This window comes from Clinocottus analis, unplaced genomic scaffold (genome assembly GCF_023055335.1).
Source record: "Clinocottus analis isolate CAN_PGR_092001 unplaced genomic scaffold, fCliAna1.0.p SCAF_11, whole genome shotgun sequence".
NCBI lineage: Eukaryota > Metazoa > Chordata > Actinopteri > Perciformes > Cottidae > Clinocottus > Clinocottus analis.
Genome location: NW_027175832.1, coordinates 6,033,350 through 6,052,745, shown reverse-complemented (window position 1 = coordinate 6,052,745; position 19,396 = coordinate 6,033,350). Strand labels below are relative to the sequence as shown.

At 40.4% G+C, this 19,396-nt stretch overlaps 1 protein-coding gene across 3 annotated transcripts; it reads left to right on the top strand.

Annotated features, from left to right (window-relative positions):
- The first annotated feature begins 773 nt into the window (after positions 1-773).
- Positions 774-19,379, top strand: usp33 (ubiquitin specific peptidase 33). 3 transcript variants are annotated; one of them, XM_068571300.1, is made up of 24 exons: positions 774-846; positions 3,917-4,017; positions 4,399-4,452; positions 4,577-4,639; positions 6,695-6,844; positions 7,247-7,355; positions 8,377-8,446; positions 9,930-10,043; positions 10,828-10,906; positions 12,001-12,442; positions 12,550-12,690; positions 12,827-12,942; positions 13,228-13,400; positions 13,644-13,714; positions 13,798-13,831; positions 13,949-13,994; positions 14,101-14,281; positions 14,442-14,568; positions 14,738-14,907; positions 16,173-16,254; positions 16,362-16,470; positions 17,091-17,193; positions 17,859-17,927; positions 18,201-19,379. In XM_068571300.1, the coding sequence occupies exons 2-24, from the start codon at positions 3,934-3,936 to the stop codon at positions 18,356-18,358; spliced, it is 2,745 nt and encodes a 914-aa protein (XP_068427401.1). In that variant the 5' UTR covers positions 774-846; positions 3,917-3,933; the 3' UTR covers positions 18,359-19,379. The 3 variants fall into 3 exon arrangements, with proteins under 3 accessions (XP_068427401.1, XP_068427402.1, XP_068427400.1); XM_068571301.1 differs by having other exon boundaries at positions 780-942; positions 12,830-12,942; XM_068571299.1 differs by having other exon boundaries at positions 781-942.
- The last annotated feature ends 17 nt before the right edge of the window (positions 19,380-19,396 follow it).

The following is a 19,396-nucleotide window of genomic DNA, read 5'->3' as shown; positions in this document are numbered from 1 at the left end:
GCTCTATGTAATCATTATGGAGCTTCAGCGCCACCTATAGGCTTCTTAGATCATGACAAATATATCCATGTCAGGTTTTGCAGAATATATCACGCATATACACGCAATAATGCAACTTAATAACGTAAAAACACATCTTACTGCTGGTCATATTGACGTGTATTACAAAGTTTTACAGCAGTAGCAGCCCCATCATCAAAATGTCTTGCGGAATTCTGTAGTTTTTATTTTATTACTTCTATTACTTTTTATTATTACGTATTTGGGGCCCAGTCAGCCTACACATAAGCAAACAATAGATAAAAATAGGTATTACTGTAACATTACCGTTGTAGGTCTTAAAGCAATATTTTATGGAGGGCATTTCTTCTGTAACACAAAATGCACCTAACTCGCTAGGGGGCACTTGGGATGGGTTTCCTTCTGTGTGTTGCCTTTATTATTTACATCACCACTTTTTTTCTTAGCCCACCAATCCTTAATTTAGTAAGTAATAATTTCCCATAAGCGATTAGGCTATTTAAATGACTTCCATTGCTTACAGATCTTGACGTATAACTAGAATGGCATTGCTTTAAAATTACAAAACATGTAAAGCTAATTAATGTGTGCTATATTGGACTCACTGGGATGCTGTACAACAATTATGCTGTTCAAATATTAAATGGATAAATGTAAAATCTAATATAATGTTTACAGGAGGATGGGCAGGGTTGGTGTGGTGGGAAGGGCGGCAGGGAGGGGGGGGGGGGCTAAACCGAAAAAGAGGAGGAGACAGCTGTAACGTTAGCAACCACGCTGAGCGACAGGAACGGTTGTCGTCAATGCGAAGGATTGCCCTTTAAAGTATGTCTTTAAAGTCACACTGAATCTGTGTGTTAGACATCAAGTACAACCAGGTCCACCCTGAGAAACGTCGTGTCTTTTGTTTGTATCGTGCAGGTAAGCCTGTTTGTCGTTCCTCACTGCGGGCTCGTGATCCTGTAGCTAGCGCTGTAACACCGGAGCGTGAGCTAACGTTAGCTATAGCGAACCGTCCCCAGTATTACCGTGTGAGTCCAAACATGTCAACCGCGTGCCTTTTAACACTGTCGTAAGTGTCGCGGTTTAGCCTGAAGAGAAACATTTTTCTTTGATGACGAATTTGTTGACCAAATGGCTAAAGCTAGCCGCAAAAGACTGCTAGTCAGCCTGTGACGCTGTCAACGCCTCGCCTGGTTTGACAGCTCAATGTGAGAAGTGGACAAGGCCAAAGCCTCACATCTCAATTCACCACATAATAGACCTGCTACTAGTTTGTTTTACACCTGGCCTAAATAAGTTGTTTGCTGGTTAGCCAGGTAACGTTAACGCTTACGTTTTTAACATGATGGCTGAGAATACCCTTTTGTGTGTTGCTCTATCTGCTAATTTATGCTAATGATTTTACGTTAGTTAGCTTCACGAATGTCGTGCCTAGCGGCGTTATGAACTATTATTTAACGTCTTCGTTAACTTTGGGATAACGCTGAATCTGGCTACATCGGAATGATGTGCTCTGTCTGTTTTTCGGTTAACGCCCCACCCTAACTATGTCACCCCTGGATAAAAGTTCCTGGAGTATCATAAGAGTATGTATGAAGCCAATAAAAAGGGTGAGCATGGTTTGTAATAGTGCTAGGCTATCGTTATTCTCTCCTTCACTAGCCATGAGGGTGAAACCATCGCGAATACAATCTTCTTTGTGTGCATTAGCTAAAATAGTGACTTATTAATTGTTTGGGGCACGTTTGACGTTATGAATGTACATATCTGACGTTCAGGGCAATTACAGGATCAACCTATCTTGCATATGACTGGCGATGCCTTTGTGTCTTATCAGTTTGTTTGGATTCAGTTTTATGAATAGAAAAAAAGCTCTGCATTATTTAAACCAGTTTGCATAAGTGATGAACTTTGATTAGGTGAGGCAAACTGCAGGTTGGCTTTTATAAGACTGAATAGGAATTTAACTAAGGATCAGCTTGCATCCATTTTTTACATGGCAGAGATGTTAGAGATATGTCTTGTGTCTGTGCACAAACATTTGTGGCCCACTGAATCAACACAAATAACCACTTTATCAACCATGAACATCGAAATAGCATGTGTGGTGTCTTGTGTGCGTTTTTTACATCCATTTGTCTTACCGGCTGTTGTTTATGTTTGTTGGCAAGCTGAAGCTGTACATGTTGGCTCTAAAAATGATATAATCTGTGACACTCAGGACATGTGGTTTCTACCATGTTGATGTTGTTTAAATATGCTGAATCATTCGCAGCACACCTGAACACTCCTTGAGAACCTGAATGTCAAGGTCCACACATGATTGAAGTGGTCACATGTTCAATGATCTGGCGTCTTGTAGGCACATTGACTACAAGAAACAAACATTCACTACATTGAATACAAGTTTGAGGTCGGAAGAAGCCTTTTCAGACAGAGGACGTAACATCATGATCATGATCAATAGTTTTAATTAGTGTTATTACACATTTAAGACAATGAAGGGTGACAAATTAACAGCTGCTGTCACTCCTGGTTGATAGCGTTATCAGACCGCATGTCCTTTGTCTCTCTTCATGCTACCCTACTACCCTGAAGCTTCCTCAGGGCCTGTGTGCATGAGCCCTGTTTACATAATAAGTGGAGACGGAACAGCAGCCTTCTCAAAAAGCCAGATAACCAAAACCTTCAGTGGTTTCCTGTCATCTAACTGTCCAGGGGTTTTATACAGGTGTCATCAAGCTTTTGCATAATTTACAATTGGAACACATCATATACTTACCAGAAAGAATGTAGTATTGTACTTAAATAGATTACTGCCATTGAGACAAGCTTTTAAAATGGGCTACCCCCAATTAAACATAAGTATTGTGGTTTAGTGCCTTTAATTACTTCACATTTCTGCCTCTGATCTCTGCTGACTCAGTGTTGATTGTCAACATATTGTTTATAACCATAATCAAGTTATATAATGTTGGCTAAGTGACCAGGTAGTGATCAGAAACTTGGATAATGTGTGAACATGCAGTACGGTTGTTTCTTCCGTGCATACTTTTCAAAAGTGGGGCTCATGCGGGTTTCTGAAACCAGGATATGATAGTTACATGCACATACACAAAAACTTAAATATAATCTGGATACTATTGCTTATGTAAACACTTGTGGGCTACTTCCTGTAGTACATTGCCTCGTGTATACCTTCAGAGGTATCATCCATTTGGATGCTGCTGTCAGTGCTGGTGATGAGAACACGTGGCCCACAATCATATTTGCGGAGCTTGTCTCAGAGTAGGTCATTCTTTTTATATCTTGCTGTTATGGGAAGTGGAATAAAATCACTGGAGTTGACATGAAGACATACATGTTTTTAGATGCACTGGTTAAGCTTTTGCGATGATCAGAATGTAATCATTTGACCTGTGTTTGCAGAGGATTTGTTCTAACCTGTTCAGAGATCTAATTGTCTGTATGTCTGCGGTGTTTCTGCAGTATCAGCACTGAAATCATTCATGGTGATGACTGTCCAGTTGCATCACCACCACCCGAAGTTGGCCTGTATAATAGTTATTCTGTGAATTTAAGACTATAATCACACTGCTTGTCCCACACTAGTTGTTGACAGCTGTGGCATGAGCTGCATGGTGTGTCAGTGGCTGATAATAAGAGGAATTTGTCAGGTCATGCAGGTATGACAAAAAGCTGACTCGGGTTACAGTAGCCTGATTTTTTTTCCTTTTCCTTTCTGGTGTTCTTTGGATATATCTCCTATTACTCTATCAAGGATTTGATACGGGGTTGATGAATGGTCTTTTAAAACAAGAAGTCCCATGTGGTTTTATAAATTGCCTGCTTAAAATGCAAGTTGTGTTTCATCCAATTCTCTCTCTCTCAGACCTGTGAGACCAAGTGATGCTTCCGGCATCCGGCTGTGACTGCCCCCACCTGGACTGCGTGGGGGAGATCACCAAGGAGGAACTAATTCAGAAATCCCATGTGAGTCTTCATGTTCCTGTCCACTGCCCTACTCATAACATTAGAACCACTCTGTTTTTTGTGTGGGTGATTCGTGTTCGCAGGAGGACGTTCATTCCTGTTAAGTGGAGGTTCAGTCAACCCCGTTAGACCTGTATCATTTTTCATTGGTCAATCCATCTTTTCATTTTAGGCCACTTGTCTGGGTTCCAGGTCACATTCATTTGATTAACTATTTCATTCTTTGGTCATGAAATGGACATTCAATTGTATGTTATGTGGTATTATCAAGGACTCTAAAGTCTTATTTAACTTAAACTTCAGATGACCTGCAGGAACTCTGAATAACATTACAGCACTTTACGAAATCTGATTTTGAGTTTTGTTTTGATTCTATTCTAGGGCCAGTGCCAAGACTGTAAAGTTGGAGGACCAAATTTGTGGGCGTGTTTGGAGGTAAGACGATGCTCAGCCGCATATTTTTTATTTGGTGTAAAACATTTGAACACTTTTCTTCCTCATCAGCAACATGTGAGTTCTGTTTTTGATTTCCATATCCTCTGTTTGCTTTTCTCTCCAGAATGGCTGTGCATATGTAGGTTGTGGAGAATCTCACACCGACCACAGCACCGTGCACTCACAGGTGAGAGATCCCGCTTACTGATGCCTTTTGTGTATATTAAAGCCATCCATAGAAAAATCGGGGAAGGGATGTGACTAAAAGAGAGGACGGTCTTTACTGTGATGCTGAATTTAAAAAAAGATGTCACCAAAAGAGGAGGAGAGGTGTCAGTGGAGAGGCAGAGGAGGCACAGATGGCAGAACAGGAATACCACTTCAGAGTCCCAGGAGCCATGACTTGGAATAAAACTGCCTCCAGCACTACTTTATTTTTAACATTTGTCTCTCCATGATCGAAGAGCCAGTACGTGAATCGTTTAGCTTTTGAAGGGCACGCATTGTTAACAAACATCAAGCCAGCTCTGTCTGCTTACACCTCTACTTTCAGTTCAATTTCAGCAGTGGAGCATCCATTATTAATTACCATTCCTCTAAGAAGTCAAGGAGATTCATTGTCAGTTCCATGGTTACAGTATCAGCCCCTCCTAGCTGCTCTGAAGCTTTACTCAGCCTCTGGTGTTCCCAGTGTTGAGTAATGTTTTTCCTCCAGCATGCCAGGGCCAAGTGGGGTTGGAAGCAGAGACGGAGGAATATGTAATTAGTATCTGCTTAGCTACTCAAACCATTGTCCAGAAAGGGCCTGTTACTCAAAAACAGTGCACTTCACACAGATGAAAGATACACAGTGTGCAAGTAAAGAGATTTAATATTACCAGACTGATTTTAAATGACGTAACCAGTGAATTTCATATCCATCAGCTTATTCAAGACATCTCTCTGTGCAGCTCACCAACCACCTTTTGTGTTGTTTTTTTCTTTTTCTTGTAAGAATGAATGCCATGCTTGATTAGGGCTTTGAAGGCCCTGACGGGAGGGCAACACTGAAACATCTTGACTATGAAATGAGAAAGTCTCCTGTTGGTTCAGATCAGGCCTCTGCCAGTCAAACTATACTGCGAGTAAATATAAGTGACTGTTTCAAATCTGTCTAGAAAGGTTACAGCGTGATCAGCGAATTTCAGAAGTTGAAACTAATGTTTTATAATACAAAACGTTATGTGGGCCAAAAACATCCTCCTTATAAATCCAGCGTGTTATTACTGCCCGACCTGTTATACTTTCCTTCCTAAATGATTTAGGCTGGGGAGTTTCATGGCCGTGCTCAGTCTGGTGTGCCCCCGCTGTGTGAAGGCTAATGCAGCCCTGATGAATAATGCAGGACTACTGGCTGCCTGCTGCTCATGTTCAGTCTCCTGTCGACCTGCCAGGCTGCTGGTGTTTGTCAGAGCAGCAGTGGGTCAGCAGAACTCGGCCATGTTTTAAAAGGCAGCAAAAGTCTGCCCTGCTATTTTACATTCTGTTTTTTCATATTTGGGAGCGTAAGGAGGTTAGTTTTGTTTACCTGCAAGAAATATCATAGACAGTAGGGGTGGGAATCACCAGAGGTCCCACGATACAATATCGTCACGATACCATTTTTCTTTTTGACTGTTAAGTCATTTTTCTAACACAAAGGCCAAAACTGACGAAGTAAATTTAAAATACAAATCAGTGTAGGATTGTACTATTTGGTATTGTATATTAGGTTTTCTTTGCAATGTATTGGTTGCAGGTGGGGTTGATATGTGTTGCAGAGTTGCTGTCCTCCTGTGTCTGCAGAAACTCTACATTTGTTGACATTTAGTTTTCTGTACATTTTCTTTTAAACTACGAATCAATAATATCAATCACACGGACATTGCATAACACACATCTTCATTTATTTAGTGTTCTACACTAGGCCACAGTAACACCTGTCAGGGGAGAAAGAGGGAGGATCTGTCAATACTTCATTTCTCTCATTGTGCTTGAGAAAAAACACAAATTGTTCATCTGGACTTTCATTAGCTGTGCCAGAATCTTCCAGTTACGTTAAGTTTATGCACCATAGAATTTCGGAGGCCTAGCCACCAGTGGGCATACCTAATAAGAAAGTGCACATGTCCTGAACTAGCTGTTCTTGAATAGATGTTAGCATGTTGTTCTTGTTTCTGTCTAATGTGTCTGTTCACAAAATCTTGATCAACTTTGTGTGCAGGAGACGAGACACAACCTCACGGTGAACCTGACCACTCTCAGAGTGTGGTGCTACGCCTGCGGCAAGGAGGTTTTCCTGGAGCGTAAGCTTGGTCCTCACTCTGCCCATGCCAACAGCAAACCCCTCCAATCTCCACAGAATGCTGGACAGGTAAGAGCCAGCTTTTATCATGTTGGTCTACATCTTTTATGGTCTCTTTAAAGCTTACATGCGTTATATAATTGCTGAGTTATAAAGCAGGTTAAATAATTGAGCAGCAGCAATTGAAAACAATAATAACAAATTCACATGTATAGACTATATCAACATCAATGGTTTCCTTTTCCTTCCTATGTTGTTTGAATGAATGTGTTAATATTGCATGTTTTCTGCATTTTGGCTTTGTTACTCAACTTCACGTGCTCTCCCTTCAAACTTATCAGAGCTGAGCAATAACAATTTCCACCAGAGAGAGTGACAGTTGAGCTATCAGTCAAACTGGACGTAGTTTTTCTTTTACTAGATTAGAGTTTTATGACAAGGTCTGTTTGTGCTGCTGTGTTGTTTCTCTAGGATAACAGCAGGCCCCCTGGGAGCCCAACCTCTTTAAGAGTGCCACCTAATGGAGGCTGTGAAGACCTGGATATGGAGACCGAGGAGGAGGATGAACTGCGAGCCAGAGGTCAGCTTCCACAGAAGAATGTTGACACAAACTGAACAACTAGTACAATAATACAATGTCACTAAAGACACTGTTTATTGCAGTTCAATGTCAGCTATATGGTCAACAAGTACATTGGGAAACACGTCTTAATGTTGCAAATGAAAGTAAAGCAAAAAAAAATGTTTGCCAGGATTATCATTTGTATTAATCATAATCAAGAGAAAGCCAGACACAGCCCCTGAGCTCCATGGGTTAAACCCAGCAAAATCAGGAGTTACGGCAATAAGCACTGGATTGTGCGGCGTGTTGTGTATCTCAAAGGTTGTTTCAACTTTTCAACTGTTTCCCTCGAGGTCCTCACCGCCCAAAAAGGCACTATACCACATTACAATTAATGGGAAGATTGTTGTTTTTGTAATGCTTGATTTGGTGTAAATGCACCCTAACACTTCATTGCTGAGTGCTTCAGTCGCACTAGAGCCACCTATGCAAATAATGTTTTCAATCAGTGCTGTGAGACATTCACAAGCTCCACCAAATGGGATATGGTATATTAGCCCCCGGTGCTAAAGCTCAGGTTATTTATAATGCAAATCATGAGATCAAGAGGTGAAGAAAATACGTGTTGTAAGACTACACACTGGCTGGTTCCATAAGATCTGAGGTTTATCAACTGTCAGGCATTTAAGATACTTTAAGTCATAACTTCAAATCTGAATGTACAGGCATAATACACATACAGTATGTTTTGAGTCAGAGTGACACATACTTTTCAAGTTCATTATCTCCTATGTCCATTGCAAATTAATGTCATAAATCTGCTGAGAAGTCATAAAAAAAAGTAAAAATACACCAGGCAGACATCTTTTCTGCTCTTGCGGTGAAATAGACATGTTTATGCTTATGGTTGACAGAAAGGCTCTCCAATTTCTCTCCAAGACCGTTAAAATTGTAGCGGCTTTCTGGCTGCCATTAAAAATGTACAAGCATTTTATGAGTGGCTCGTTTTAATTTCTTCAGTGTGTTCTGTCTCCCTCAGGCCTGACAGGGCTGAAGAACATAGGCAACACCTGCTACATGAACGCTGCCCTCCAGGCCCTGTCCAACTGGTGAGACCTCCAATAACCTGCTATTTGTCATCTCGCTGGCATCGCATGCTCTTCTGTGATGCTTCATGTTACTCTCCACTTTTCATACTCACAGTTTCAACATGCTTCTTTTAAGTAGCCATTTGCTGTTTTAGTAACTGCTTGTCTGATTCTTGTTGACAAAAAAAACACCATGGCGCCACTCGTTTTGGAGAGTGACGGCTGAGTGCTGCAGTGCACCATTTGAGACGCCAGAAATGGCCTTTTGTATTTCCCTGGAGGATCTTGTTACAAAAGAAGCTCACCTCTTCTTGATATCAGAATCAGAATCAGCTTTAATGTAAATTTTCACATACATGGAATTTGACTCCGGTCTCTCTTTGCTCTTCGTACATATACAAAAGATAAACATAAAAGACAAAAAAAAGACATGATACCTTCTGTTCCTTCTCCTTCCCCTTTTTTCTTTTCCCACCATGTCTTTTTATGAAACATGTGAAATTGTACTTACTCTTTCATTTAGAGTCTTTTTTAAATGTTTTATTTAATTACAAATCCTTCTGGTTCATTCTTTATGATTGGATTGTTGGTGTGGTACTCAAATTATGGCTCCACTGCAGAGCCGCAGGCTATGTTATTACTTACTTTGTTCCTTTTCCTTTTATTTTATTTTCCTGGAACAGCAAATCCCAGCAAACCCTTTCCTCCTTTCTATTAATATCTACCGCTTCCCCAGTATATTTCTTTAATGAAACTGATCATGCCTAGTCTGGATACGAGCCAAAATGGGAAAAGATGTGGGTCAAAATTTGCAATCTAAATCACGTTACAAAAATAGGAGGAACTGAGTCACGCAGCTGCAGAAAGGAGGGACCTTTCTGTAACTTTCCTTTGATGTCTGTTTGTGTGAGCGCTGCTTCTTTCATTTACCGTCGGGTCATTATTCAGTTCGGAAGACTTTTCTTCTGCGAGGGAAGGGAACGCCTCATGCCTTATTCATTCTGTAGTTTGGCTCTTTCATGCATATTCCTGTCCACTCTGTACCTATCAGATGAAATCCCCTCAGCTGTTTTTATTTTCAACTATTTCATGTCCTTCAACTTTCAGCTGCGTGTGGAATTTTCTTGCATTAGCCAGTATCTCCAGGAATCTTACTCTCAGAGTGAAATATGGATTTAAGGAAACACAATCAAAAATAGAGGCAGAAGAGCTGCTCTTGATTTCTTTTTATATTAAACAAATGTTGTATATATGAATTTAAGAGTAAAAGCATATTGAACCAAAGATGGTTTGCATCATAACATTATCTTCGCTTGTACTTCTCTGAATTATATTTGCTACTCTTAGAATTATTGAGGAACATATGGAGGTTTGTGAGAATAAGCCACTGCGTTGCAAGCTTTTTGGTGATCTAATCAATCTGCTGACTGCAAAATACAGTAAAAGCTTGTTTGGTGCCCACATAATATATGTTTTGTTATATTTATCCTTATTTCCACTGCAGCCCGCCCTTGACGCAATTCTTTCTTGAATGTGGTGGCATGGTGAGGACAGACAAGAAACCTGCACTCTGCAAAAGCTACCAGAAACTAGTGTCAGACCTGTGGCACAAGAACAGGTAGGAGTGTGTCCCTTTTATAATTTTGCCCCCAGGCAATGTTTAGAATATGAATCCAGAGCTTCAGTACTTCAACGTTTTATTTAACGTCCAGGGTCAAACTTGAATCACATTTCTGAAGCAGATATAACACATCACTTCATAGAGTGCAGCAAGAATGAGTCCTAAAACCCATCAATGATTGAACATTTTTCAGTTCTGGATCCAAAATGGGTTTTTGGTTCGATGTCTGAAATAAGGTCTGTGGTTAACAAAAGCTTTAGAGATTTTAATGTTGTGATCAATGACATATACGTCAGTTAATATACCGCTCGTGACTTTTTAAAGGGGCAGTTCACCCTAAAATAAAAATAAAAGCACCTATTGTTCATCTCATTTGTATTGCTAGGTTTTTTTTTTAATGTGAGTTGTCTAGTTTTGAAAATATTGGCTGTAGAGATGTCTGCATAATAATGAGACGACTTAGTTTAGTGGCGGTGACTGATAGTCACGTGACCGGGATGTAGTTTTTTTTTAACATCTAATCCAATCTTTTTACTTCCGATGATTGCATTCATGCTTCAAAAATTAAAAACTAGTGTTCATTTGTGACAATGAAGTATCATAAACTTGTTCTGCCACAGAGCTTATTTTCTGCAATAATCCCATTGTCTTTTTGTTCAAGAGATCAGAGCGATGCTAACTTTCAGGTTGGCCTTCAAAAAGACATCAACCATGCAGCTCTCCATTGTGATATTGCCCATTACAATACTTGTAAAGCATGCTGTGTTTTGTCACATTGCAGACCCTCCTATGTGGTCCCAACCAACTTGTTCCAGGGGATCAAAGCCATAAACCCCATGTTTAGAGGATATTCTCAGCAGGTGGGTCCTTGCTGATGGTGAAATAAATGTGCAATTTGAGTGCATGTGCACAGACTCACCATACATAAAACATGAAGGCCCTCTTCTTGACGGTTGGAGACAAATCCAACCGTATATTTGCGACCAGTTGTTGTGACCTCAACAGGGGAATTTGATCCTTATACCTTTTTTGCTTTGCAAATACTGAGAATAATATGTGGTAAATATTAATATAAAACATGGATTATGGTTTCAACTGAATTGAATTCTTAAAAAAAGGAATTTGAGCTGAGATTATTGTGGGTCGGGTGCCCAGACTAAGAAGTTGCTCCAGATCGTATACAGTCTCCCTTTTCTCTTCCACTCCATATCCCCCCATGTTTGTTTCTTTATAGAAATTACATTAGCAGCTCACGTCACTCAGCCGGATAAGCAGAATCCTTTGCCTTGCAATTACGTTCCCAGACATTCTGATGCAAATGCACACATTAAACCCCACTAGCAAACTAAAGGTAAATTGCTTGATTTGATTCGAGGCTGTGCTTGAAAGAAAAGATTAACGTTCTAAATATTAACGATTTCCAGAGACTGTTGTACTTTGTCCAGTGGCTGTAAATATGGGATTTATAAACCATAGTGGTGAAATGATAAAAGGGCCCATTTCCTCTTGGCTTGCCAGTGTTTGTTCAAAGGAATTATCTGAGGAATATTCATTTGTCACGCCGTGCTGGGCTGCACAGCCTTGGAATCAGCACTGCTATGAATAAAGGTAACATTACAGTTTTTGGGAGAGGAGAGTTAATTTGGCTTGAGAGGGAGATCAGATGTCTGACTACACATTCATCAGCATTTGGTTTTGGATTTTGTGATTTGGAATTAACAAGGCAGTTAGTGATTGTTTGTAATTTGGAGAAGAAAAAAAGTTTTCGGAAAGCGTTGCTAGAAAAACTACTGCTCCATTATATTTTGCATGTTGTCTTCAGGGAGAGAAAATTGAGTAATTATTTTTTAACAGACCACTGTGACCAAAATAAATGTGAAAAAACTGTTCTCAGCTGGAACTAATTTGCGAGTGCAGCTGACATTTCTTGTTATTATTCCTACTCGGCCTCCAGGACTCTCAGGAGTTTCTGCGCTGCTTGATGGATCAACTTCACGAGGAGCTGAAGGAGACGCTGCCAGAGCCCTACGATGATTCCAACGGCGTCACCGTGGACAATGGCCCCGAGGAGGACAACCGTAGTCAGTCAGATGACTTCCAGTCATGCGAGTCCTGTGGCAGCAGCGAGCGTGCCGATAATGAGGTGCAGGGCGGTAACGTGATGAAGGAAGACACCAACGAGGCCGAGATGCTGATTCCTGAGCAAGATGAGATTCAGTCCAACAGGGAGTGGCAGAAGGATAAGAACATGATTAATGACCTGTACCGCTCTGGGGTTAATGGGGTTATGGGTGGAAGCACTGGAGTGGACATGGACAAAGATGTAGACACCACCACTGAAACCATGCCCATTATCAGCAGCCAGGGAGCCATCAAAGTTCAAGGAAGAACATCAGGTTATTATGGAGGAGATGAGGCATCATGTTTTACTTTATCCACAATCTAATTCTGCATCAAATTTATGGTATTGAAATTATCTAATACTTGGCCTGCTCTCTGCCAGATTCCTTCCCAGACATCCAAATGTCCAACTCCACAAGACCACAGAGTCCAGTCCCAATGGAGGCACACGTTCCCAAAATTTCCAGCAGCCCGCCCAAAGCTGCTTCAGGCTGGCCCAACCTCAACCCTGCACACAAAAAAGGTAAATATGCATAATCAGAGACAGCCATATCCAGATTCAGAGCTTAAAAGTCTGGGTTTTAGCAAGATAGTTATCTCATGTGTCCATCTTGTGTAAAGCAACATTCTCCAATTTCTGTCACTTTGGCTTTATCCAGCAGTGACCACATTCTGCCCACCGAAGAGCAAGCGTCAGAAGAAATACCGCAGTGTCATCTCCGATGTGTTTGATGGGACCATTGTCAGCTCAGTTCAGTGCCTCACCTGTGATCGGGTTAGTGTGGACAATATATCGGATTTCTAAGAGGGCGAGAGGGACCGTAGCAGGAAACCACTAGAGAGCGTGTCATTTGATTTCAAGGTCTTACAATTGTTTTGTTATTTAAAAAAGATAATCAGTTGTACATCCACCCTCGTGTCACATATTGGAATATCTGCACTGTAACAAGAATAATGTCTTGCTACAAAATTATAGGCAAAAGCATGTAAAAACAAAATAACAGGCTTGAGATGTGACCAGAGTAGAAGCTTTACTGCCTGTGTGTTCTGTTGCTGTCAGGTGTCGGTGACCCTGGAGAACTTCCAGGATATCTCGTTGCCCATCCCAGGAAAGGAAGACCTGGCCAAGCTCCACTCCGCCACCCACCAGACCTCCCTGGTTAAAGCCGGCTCTTGCGGTGAAGCTTATGCACCGCAGGGCTGGATTTCATTTGTCATGGAATACATCAAGAGGTGTGTTAATATTATGTTCATTATAGTTGTTGCTTTTGGCATCCATCCTTTATATGACCTGCAACAAAGGTCCCAATGATTGAACCAAGATATGTTGCAATTATATAGTATGCGCTGTAACCACTCTGCCTTCAAGGCGCTCCCATATGTACTCTAGTTGTTTGCATTCTTCACGGTTAAACTCAAGTGACTGTCTACTTTGCTATTTGTGTGTAAAATCAACCCCTCTGTTATATTTTGTAGTTGGTTCTGGGGTCCGGTGGTTACGCTACAAGATTGTCTTGCAGCTTTCTTTGCCAGAGATGAACTAAAGGGTGAGCAAGTGGGCGGAAATGTGTTCTACCAGCACAAACATTACGATTGATGTCTCAGTAACTCTGTGCTTGTTGTTTTCCAGGAGACAACATGTACAGCTGTGAAAAATGCAAGAAGTGAGTGCCTAATTCTGACTTTGTTGAATACTGAATTGGACTTATTTATTTCACAATAGAAAACAAATAGTTTGAAACTGTAATACATGTCGTCCTTTTTTTTTTTTCTTCTCTTAGATTACGAAACGGAGTCAAATTTTGTAAAATGCAAAGTTTGCCAGAGGTAAACGGACAACTCTTCATGTCATGTCTTTTTCCCTTATGTCTTCACACACATGCTTACTAAATGAAATCTAATATTGGGACTTTGTGCGTTTACCTTGCTCCAGATCTTGTGTGTCCATTTGAAGCGCTTCCGGCATGAACTGATGTTCTCCACCAAGATAAGCACCCATGTCTCCTTCCCGCTTGAGGGCCTGGACCTGCAGCCTTTCCTGGCCAAAGACAGCTCCGCCCAAACCACCAACTATGACCTGCTGTCAGTCATCTGTCACCACGGCACTGCCAGCAGTGAGTGGGCACAGTCCCTCCTCTTTCTGCTCAGATTGGGCCATCCGCCATCAGTTGGCACATAGAAGTGTCCTGCATTCATTAGCCTGTAGACAAATTTCACATGTACTTGTTAGGTTTATGAATGCTGCTCTAACGCATTCCCCCCATTTGTTCCCAGGTGGCCACTACATAGCGTACTGTAGGAATGATGTGAACAATCTGTGGTATGAATTTGACGACCAAAGTGTGACCGAGGTGTCTGAATCCTGTGTCCAGAATGCTGAGGCTTATGTGCTCTTCTATAAGTAAGCCAACACACTTCAGTCGATAAACTCAGACAGTTGTGACCAAGACTCCTTTCATCTGTGAAACATTTTCAGATTCACTGCGCTGCTTGGATATTCATAACTTTCATCTCACTTTTGATCACTCAATTGCAGCAGTGATTAATCTGTGGGTCTGTTCGTGTCCCAGAAAGAGCAACGAGGATGCACTGAAAGAACGCAGGAGGGTGTCTGGTTTATTCAACATGATGGAGCCCAGCCTTCTGCAGTTCTACATCTCCCGCCAGTGGCTTAACAAGTTCAAGACCTTTGCTGAGCCGGGCCCCATTTCCAATGACGACTTCCTGTGTTTGCATGGAGGTGCGTGTGACTATGTCATCATCATACTGAAACTGCTCAGCCGTGAAAGTGTCCTCGAACAGGAATCCTTTTTTTTCTCCTTTTTCTGCTCTATTGAACAAGCATTTAGGAGGAGAAATTGTGCTCTCCTCTTCAAAAACAGAGCTTTTGCTTTTATCCTTTGCTGTAGATTTTTGACTTTCACAAAGACTGCAGAGTATTCCCTTCACAACACAGCAGACTTCAAAAAGGGGGGGTTTACATCTTTTTGAGCAGATGATCCTCCTCTCTCGTTTTAGCAGAGAAGAGAGCGGAATTATAAAAGGCTTTTGTGACAATCAAGCTGCTTTCTTTTCTGCCTTCTATTCAGAGATGGCTGAAAATTAAGAAATTTAAAATCAAATAGGAAAAATGTATGATAAAGCTGTTGGAATACAGTGGCAGCAGATAATAGGTTTCATTCTGCAAGTAAGCAACCACAGGAGCACTTAATAACTGACATTTAGTTTAATTCAAATTTCAGCAAAAGCTAAAAGTACAATTTTTAATAAATTATTGTCGTGCTGCCTGTACTGCACATCATATTCTTTGTTTGTTTGATACAGATCCTGGCAAAAATCACACCATAAACATTTTGTTTTTTAATGAAAGTGAGATATATATAATTTGTGATATTACAAATCACAAATCATGTTGCAAAATCAGTCAAAATAATCACAATTAGATGTTTTTGGAAAATCGTTCAGCTCTTTTATACATGGAGATAATATCAGTGCAGTAAAACAATGATTGTGTTGCAGCAGTTGTTTTGTTTTCAGTGCAGATACAAAAGTCTCCCTGTTTTTCCTGTTCATAGCTGAGGACGTCATCCGAAATATATATTTAGGCATGCAGCATATTTCTCCAGTAGAGAATTTTTGTATAAACAGCCATCAAATGTTTTTTGCTCGTACATTTTTGAAGAAGAAAGTTTGTCCTAATGTTCTGGCCCCATCGTTCTGCCTGAGGCACGGTCTGCGCTTTTGATTCCCATTTACAGATTATAGTTGTCGTTTGGATATGAGAATGATTGTTTGTTAAAAGAAAAACATAAAAGAAACAACTGTTATTGGACTAGGATATTACACGGTAAGATATTAGATGGTAAGGGTAAGAGTTTGTATGTATTGGTGCATCTTTCTGCCAGCTTCTTTATCGTTTATTCAACATACTAGACGCATAATAATAGACACTGTTAAAATGTTTCACTGTTGATGTCTAATGGATGTTTCAATGCGTTTCATCAGGTGTGCCCCCCAACAAAGCTGCGTTTATCGAAGACTTGGTAATAATGCTGCCTCAGAACGTGTGGGATCACCTTTACAGCAGGTACACACAGTAGATGGGGCTAATTGTGATTGAGTAATGGGAAGGTTGCAGTATAATTTCCTTTTTGTGGAGTTAATTTAATTCATCGGGGTCTGTGTGGACTGCAGGTATGGTGGAGGACCGGCTGTCAACCACCTGTACGTTTGCCACACATGCCAGATTGAAGTAGAAAAAGTAGAAAAACGGCGCAAATCAGAACTGGACATGTTTGTCAGGGTAAGTTTTTTTTATTTATTTTTTTAAACGATATGTACACCAAGACATGGAGTCTGCATTGTGTGTCAGTAAAACTCTTTGCAGCCCCAGTACACACGATTGTATAGACTTATTCTACTGTCTATTGAACCAGTTGATAATCTGCATGTGTTGGTGCTCTTCATCCCAGCAGGAGATGAGAGGTGTGAGCCCGATGAAAGCCTCATCATTAATGCATGCATCTTTGGGACAGATGCAGCTGTTATTGCCTGCTCAGTCTGCTCACTCACACAATGGCTGTTCAGAAGTGTGTGTGTGTGTGTATGTGTAAGAGAGAGTGAAAGAGAGAGTGTGAGTGAAAGAGAGCTTCAGTAAGATAACAAGGAGGAACAGGGATTGTGTCATTTCCAAGAAAGATGGAATTGGTGCAGTGTGGTGTTAAGACTCTCTTCTAATGGAAATAACTACCATAGAGAATTGATTAGTTTTTCCATGTCCTCTCCTCTCAATCCTTTCATCCTCACTTAATTTTTTTTTGTCTCCCCCTCACCCCTCCTGTTTCTCCACCTCATCCCTTTGCGCCCTTTCTCCTCCATCCACTGCTCACTCCTCCATTCCCTTCGCCCCCCTCTTCTCTGTAGCTGAACAAGGCGTTCCAGGAGGAGGAGTCTCCAGTGGTGATATACTGCATCAGCATGCAGTGGTTTCGTGAGTGGGAGGGCTTTGTCAAAGGAAAAGACAATGGTAATTGGACGGAAGTCTAGCCTTTCCACCCCAAATATTGTTTAAATGTTTTATAAAAAGGCTAAATGTTTGCCACTCTACTGTTGTGATAGCAAAGCTGCCCAGTTTTTTTAAAATTTAAATTTCAAAACAAATGTCCTGTCAGGTCTGTACATTTACATGGATAGGAGAACCTGGGAAATAAGCAGTTTGATATGGGCCTTACAAATTATCTTGTTTCCAAAAGCTTCTCATGTTCAAAAGGAACTGTGAAGTCCCATTTCTTCTCTTGATTTATCTTCAAAGACTTTGCTTTACTCCCTAGAGTCAAGCTTCCCTCCCACTACTGAAAAAAATAAGTCAAAAAATATTGCATTTCCTTGCACTTGATCTATTTTTTTTCTCCTCTTGCTTTGTATTGTCACATATATTTATAATAGCTTACATCTAGCACCTCTGCAAATGTTTTTTTGCCTCTGACTTCTGCTCTGCTAATATTTATTTTCTCACTCTAGCAAGTGTGGAGCACAGAATTGCTTTTTTTAGTGTGACAAAAACATTTGGCATTTTAACATCACTACTCTTTGAAACAATTAGGATTGAGTAACTATTTCTGAAAAATAAGCACACATATTACTGCTGCTTATAATTATGTCAGCTAATTGTCTTTCTCCCTCTCTAATAAGATCCACCGGGGCCCATTGATAATTCCAAGATTACAGTCAACAAGAACGGCCATTTAACACTTAAACAAGGTACTAACTATTATTATTGTCATATTGTATTATATTATATCTCTACTATTATGCTTGTTAATTCAACTGTAAAAAATAAATGTTGGTTTGTATCTTTGTTTATGCATTTTGAGAAGCATGAAATGAACTAAACTGGAAAAAATATTACACAGTGCGGATGAATACAACTTTTTTTTGTTTGAACCGCTCTTGCATATTCTCTGAGGATTATCGTATTATCTTAAAAAAATGCAGATATTAGTGATATTTAAGGGTGTGTGTTTGATCCTGCAGGAGCGGACTCGGGGCAGATCTCTGAGGAGACGTGGAACTTCCTCCACTCCATCTATGGCGGCGGTCCACTTGTGACGGTTCGGCCAAACATCAGCCACCAGGAAGCAGAATCATCGCAGTCTGAGGAAAAGATAGAGATGGAGACGCGCTCTGTGTAATCAGCACTGCAGAAAACATTCAAGAAAAGCCTTTTCATTTTGCACTTTTATTTCAAAAGCATAAAAGCAAAGGACCTCATCTTTAGCACGACAGGACCGTCTTTGACTGCTCACAGGTGGAATTAACATGTCCGAAAAGCTTTGTCATGTTGTCCAAATCTGTTTAATGAGCTCTTACATTTCTATTTGCACTCATGTTTCAGGTTATTTTAAGAACCAAGCACTTAAATTATGTGCAGCTAAAAATTCCACTCAATGAATGCCATATAACTTTTTCTTTTTTGACCAAATGAGCACATATTGTAAGTCCATGTGTCTTGTGTTGCTGATTTTGTTTAATCACAACACATCTTGCTGTAGAAATATCACATTTTCCTGTTGTAAGATAATATTGCCCAATGAATGGTAAGAGAAGTAAAATGTGACATTTAAAAGGGATGAAAATCACATGGTTATGAAGGGACTAATTACTGAGTAGTCTCAGGAATTAATTTTGTGTTTTGCACTGTTCTGTAGAAGTACAAATTGGCATGCATATGCAAATGTCTGGTTTGTATTTGAATGTACCAGTACTGATATAGTATGTCGGTCAGGATTCAGCACTTGGTAACTTAGCACAGAAGAGAGTTATAATATAATGTTAATAGTTTTTTTTTTAATTGTATGTGGCAGGTGGAGTCTGTTAAGAATGCATGCTCTAACTCTCCATCCCAGTTTAACATTACATGTAACTGCATGTAAATGCAAAGCTTCCCATAAAATGTGCACGCAAAACATGATCTGGATCAATCTTTACTAAATTGTACAGCTACAGAAAGAATATTGCAGTATGTAATCAGCAGCAATCTAGTTAATTAAAGGCATTATTTTTGTGTATGGGCATGGTGTTGCTTAAGGTGTTGACTGAAGAGGTAAAGAGAATGCTGTACTCTTAGGTTTTGCATATAGCTGTCACTTGAGTAAGATCTATCCTGAATTTTGCTGGCTGACACCATTAAATCTCGATGAAAAATATGTTTCACATTATGGTCAGCTTGA

Coding starts and splice junctions, on each gene's coding strand:
- usp33 (XM_068571300.1), top strand. CDS start 3,934: ATGCTTCCGGCATCCGGCTGTGACTGCCCCCACCTGGACTGCGTGGGG. Junction 13,715..13,797: donor TGCCAGAGATGAACTAAAGG/GTGAGCAAGTGG, acceptor GTTGTTTTCCAG/GAGACAACATGTACAGCTGT. Junction 16,255..16,361: donor TGGGATCACCTTTACAGCAG/GTACACACAGTA, acceptor TGTGGACTGCAG/GTATGGTGGAGGACCGGCTG.